We start from the raw sequence: 4,702 nt of genomic DNA, 5'->3' as shown, positions 1-4,702 counted from the left end.
TGTTGATAAAAAAAAAAAGTGCATTTTGTTTGAAAATTGGTAGTTTACAATTCCAGATAAATGCAGAAAACAAACTACAGGTGGATTAACACAAACAAATATATGATGCAGAAAATTTTAAGTTTATTCTATAACTTTTTTGCTAATAATGAAAAAACAAAAGTAAGATAGCAGATTTTTCATTTTTCCAGTTGGAGGGATAAGCATATGTTTAAAACTACTTGTGTAAATCAGACTTTTACATGTTCACGGCACTTGGGCTGCTGGTAATGTTGATTCTCTATCAATTCTTTTAGATGGGATTATTCCTTTAGGAATAAAAACAAATTAAAAGTTTTTAAATTTTCGTTTTTTTTCTTCTAGAAAACCTAAAGATGGCATTAGCTCTAGAGGCTCAGGTGTGGTCTGTTCAGTATGGAAAGTCAATGAAAAAATTATATAGTTTTCAAATGGATTTGATTTTCAGTGCTATAAATGATTTATCAAAAAGATTAAGTAGGCCTGTTCAAGACTTGGATGATATCCGCACATCAATGTCTGCTTTGAAAGAAGTTCGTGATCGAGAAATTGAAATTGACCTTGCTATTGGGCCTGTTGAAGTAAGAATTCTATTAATTTTTTTGAAGCCATTTCTTTGTCTTGTTATATTTAGAATTATATGACTCATTATGAAATTTTCTTCTTGATTTACATATATTTCATGTAACATGGTTTGAGAGTATGGTTTCTGACATTTATATTTCCAATTCTTTAGGAATGTTACAGTATTCTGAATAAACACAGTTTGAATGTAACCAAGGAAGAAATGGAGAGAGTAGATAATGTTCGATACTCCTGGCAAAAGTTGTTAGCCCTGGCTGGAGAAACACAGACAATACTAGCTTATGTCCAACCTCATTTTAAAGCTGAACTCTTAGAGAACTTATCAGTCTTTGATAATGAGTGTCAAGATTATTATAGGGACTACGAAATGGTATTAATGTGTTTTATTTATCAAAGTGTTAACATAAATCTGTGAATTTTTCTTTATATAAGAAGATGAAAATTGTCTGTCGATGGTGTTTTTCTTCAGTTTATTTATTTACCTATTTTAATTTCAAGCTCAACTAATTTGGTAAAACAGTATTTTATTGTTGTTTTTATAAAACTTACATATAGAAATATAAGAGCTTTTTTTGTAAGTTGTTTTAATGATAGAATATCAAAAGATGTTAGGGAGTATAAAAAATTGAACTGTGACAATTGGTTGAAAAAAGTGAAATTAATGCAAAAACTAGGACTGACTGTGTTTGTCCAAGATTTTGAAAATAATTTTTATGCATATTGATGCCTTAAAATTGTTCATTTATTTTTTGTGGTTTTTTTTTCTTAAGAATGGTCCTATGATTGCTGGTCTTTCACCAAAAGAAGCATCTGAAAGGCTTGGAATATATCAGGTGATTGAATGAGGTTTTGATGAAATGTTTAAGATTTAAAGGTTTAGTTTTATTTGATTATTTGAAAATTATTTTAGAAAACTGAAAATGGTGATCAATTTTATTTTTTCTGTGGTTGATTCGCAGTTACTACAATACAAATTGTAATGTATAGCATCACATAAAAATGTCCACTGGCTGGTAGTCAGATGCACAATTTTAAAGAAATTTTACAACTTTGGTGTCTTATAAAAAGTGCAATAATGATAACCCTGTAATTGAGCTGGTAAACCACAAAATGTTAAATGAAGAGAATATATTACAGTTAAATAATCTAAAATAACATAAGAAAAGGGGTAAGCTAAAACTTCAGGTAAATTTTATTGTTATATAGCCCAAGATCTATATAATTATATACTCAAGTTAAACCTTTGTGTATAAAAGAATTTAAAAATCCAATTCTCACAAGAGATTGTATATGATCAGTAATTGAACTGTTTGTTTTATACCAGAACAAATTTAAAACTTAGAAGTTTCAGTTTTATTTTCAGTAACTGAGAGTTTTAGGGAAACATTATTCAACAATTTGTTCAATGTCTACAGTGAATATACAAATTAGTTGACCTAAAAAAAAAACTTGAGGGCATGTTTATGTTAAAGTTTTGTTACATTATACATATTAACATGTTTAAAATAACATCAGGTTATAGTACTTCCTTAGCAAAACATGCGATTCAAATAGTAATTTTAAATATTTTAGTCTTTGTAGAAGCAACATGAATTGATACTTTTAGTACCTACCTTTTCTAATTCTAAAATGAAAATATTCTGCAACTGTAATATTGGTAACTGTTTGTTCAATTTTGTGTTTCAGAATCAGTTTGATGCATTGTGGAGGAAATACATTAGCTATTCTAATGGAGCAGGCCTTTTTGGTCTTCCAGTATCAAACTTTCCAAGACTTCATCGGATTCAAAAGGAATTGGGTCTTTTACACAAGCTCTATCGACTTTACAATGACGTTGTAGATCGGGTCAACAGCTACTATGAAATTCTCTGGTCCAACATTAATATTGAAGAGATAAACAATGAACTTCTGGATTTTCAGAACAGGTATATCATTATAATTAAGTAAAAAATATATGTAATTATGGAACTAAACTGTGTAATAAGTTAAAACAATCATAAAGACCCTTCTCAATAAAAATATAAACAATTCAAAACAAAATCATTCATCTAAAAACCAGAAACCAAATAACTAAAAAATTTAAATGTTTCTCTTATATGTGTTTTTATGTTTTGTTATGTTTACTATTAGAGGTGTGCATTTTTACCAGTATACCAGTACATTGTGGTTTGCATGCCAGCAGTAATTGTATCATTATACATTTCCTCAGAACTGGATTTTATTGGTATTTTTTTAACTTAAAATTTTCCTAAAATAAACAATTTGTAAATATTTACTTCAGCTATTCTACTTATATCTCTGCATCACCCAAGAAGTATTACTTCATGTGCAATTACTGTGTAATTTCCTGTGCAAGCACAATCCTTGAATGAACTCAACTGCTACGTGTGTCCATGTGTATTGCATGGTGACTAGAGGTACTTTATCTGTTCATTGAACTGACATTAGAGCACACACTTGCATGTGACAGATCTTGGATTTCACTCAGTGGCCCTCACCACTAAGTTATGGATAACTTAGCTTTCACAACCTTATTGAGCTGTGATGAACCATAGTGTGCAAAGTTCAGTGATGATATTCCCATTTTCATACATCAGGTGGTTGGTTCTCTTCTGCCTATTTCTTCTCCAGTTTGGGCCCCTAGTTGTTTTGTTTCTTTACCTTCTGTGGATCCTGCATCACTTGTGGACAAATTTGGCCAAATCTTCCACCTCCAGTTTTTGTTTCTGGCCCTTCTCTCTCTGATGTGGAACAGGTACTTCCTCCTTTTCTGTCTGTTATGTTCATAAATTTTTTTACCTGTGTGTCATAATGTCTCCTTAGTTGTTTTACTTCATGTATCTCTTTCTGTCCCAACTCCACATTGTCATATATATTTCATGTCCTGCTCTTCATTGTGACTCCATTTCTATAGCCCTGTTATATTTCTTGATCTTCAGTTTTTGTTTCTTTTATTTCTGCTTGGGGTGCTCCCAATTCATCTCTGAATTCCTTTGTCTTTGTTCCTCGATTCTGAATAGACAACTTTCTTAGTCTGTGTTAAGACCTCTTTCCCGGGCTGTGTTTAAGCAGGGAAGACATTTAAAATGCCTTTCTTAATGTTCCTGTTTACCTTCTGTCCCATTATTTCTCTGTTTTGTCCTCATTGTCATGTCTTTCAGTTCTACACCCTTCCTTTTGGCTTAGCTACAACCCTTTACATGTTCAACTGGATCATGTACTCCTTTGTTTGGTGCATGCATCTTCTAGGTCTTCATTTCCATTATTATATTGTTGTTGTTATTATATTATATTTCTCCTGGCCCTGTCTCGACAATAATTGGTGATTAGTACCTCCACTTTTCTTCAGAAAACCTCTTCCCTGGGCTTGCTGGTCTAACTTTCCAAATCTGTTTTGACTCCCACTCAGTTTCTTGTCCACCTGGGGATTTTCTTTGCATATTCATGTCATGGAAATTTTGGTATCCAAGTCACTTCTCTATTGCATTTGGGAACTCTTGCTTCCTTTTAAGTCCTGATTCTTCTCAGTCATGCATACGTGTCTCCTTCAGTGGGTTCTGAGGGATCATTGGAACATGTTCTGCATTCCCTTTTATGCTTTTATCTGTCTTACTCTCTACACTCCTCTATTGTGGTAACTTGATCACTCCAACACATTTCAGGGTATGCCACTTCCCCTGTCCACTAATACGTGTCTTTCTGGTTGGGGATGGTTCTCAACCCCATCACTCTCTCTCTCCAGAGTCTGGTCTCCAGGGGAACATCACCTGCATATCAACTTTCTGCAGATGACTGCAGCTTATTGGGCATGTCCTCTTTTTCAGTTGCATTTATTTGGTAATTTTGTAATGATACACTTGGACAAGTCTATGGTCATTACTTCAATTAAATGCCAGTTAGGCATCCACTCTTGGACCTGTGCTTTATCACTCTGGAATTCCTTTCTTGAGTTTATAGTTATTGTATTTACCTTACAATATATCATGCCCTTTGGATTTGTTTCTGGTAGCAGATCACTTCTCTTGCTTTGATGGGATCCATCTCATGGAGTGTTTCTTACATTCTTTGGTCTTCCATTGGATTGTTTTTTCCATTTCAC

The 4,702-nt window shown here is 32.8% G+C and overlaps 1 protein-coding gene across 1 annotated transcript in view; it reads left to right on the top strand.

Moving 5' to 3' along the window:
* The first annotated feature begins 367 nt into the window (after positions 1-367).
* LOC106473113 (dynein heavy chain 5, axonemal-like) overlaps positions 368-4,702 on the top strand; it is a 46,533-nt gene continuing 42,198 nt past the window's right edge. Inside the window, exons 1-4 of the mRNA XM_022401611.1 lie at positions 368-599; positions 755-973; positions 1,374-1,436; positions 2,290-2,528. Of these exons, the coding sequence (XP_022257319.1) occupies positions 375-599; positions 755-973; positions 1,374-1,436; positions 2,290-2,528 (746 nt within the window). The 5' untranslated portion in view covers positions 368-374. The remainder of the gene's footprint in view (positions 600-754; positions 974-1,373; positions 1,437-2,289; positions 2,529-4,702) is intronic.

This window comes from Limulus polyphemus, unplaced genomic scaffold, assembly GCF_000517525.1.
Source record: "Limulus polyphemus unplaced genomic scaffold, Limulus_polyphemus-2.1.2 Scaffold5895, whole genome shotgun sequence".
In the NCBI taxonomy this organism is placed as follows: Eukaryota; Metazoa; Arthropoda; class Merostomata; order Xiphosura; family Limulidae; genus Limulus; species Limulus polyphemus.
Note: the sequence above shows the minus strand (reverse complement) of the source record. Positions and strands in the feature narration are given on the sequence as shown.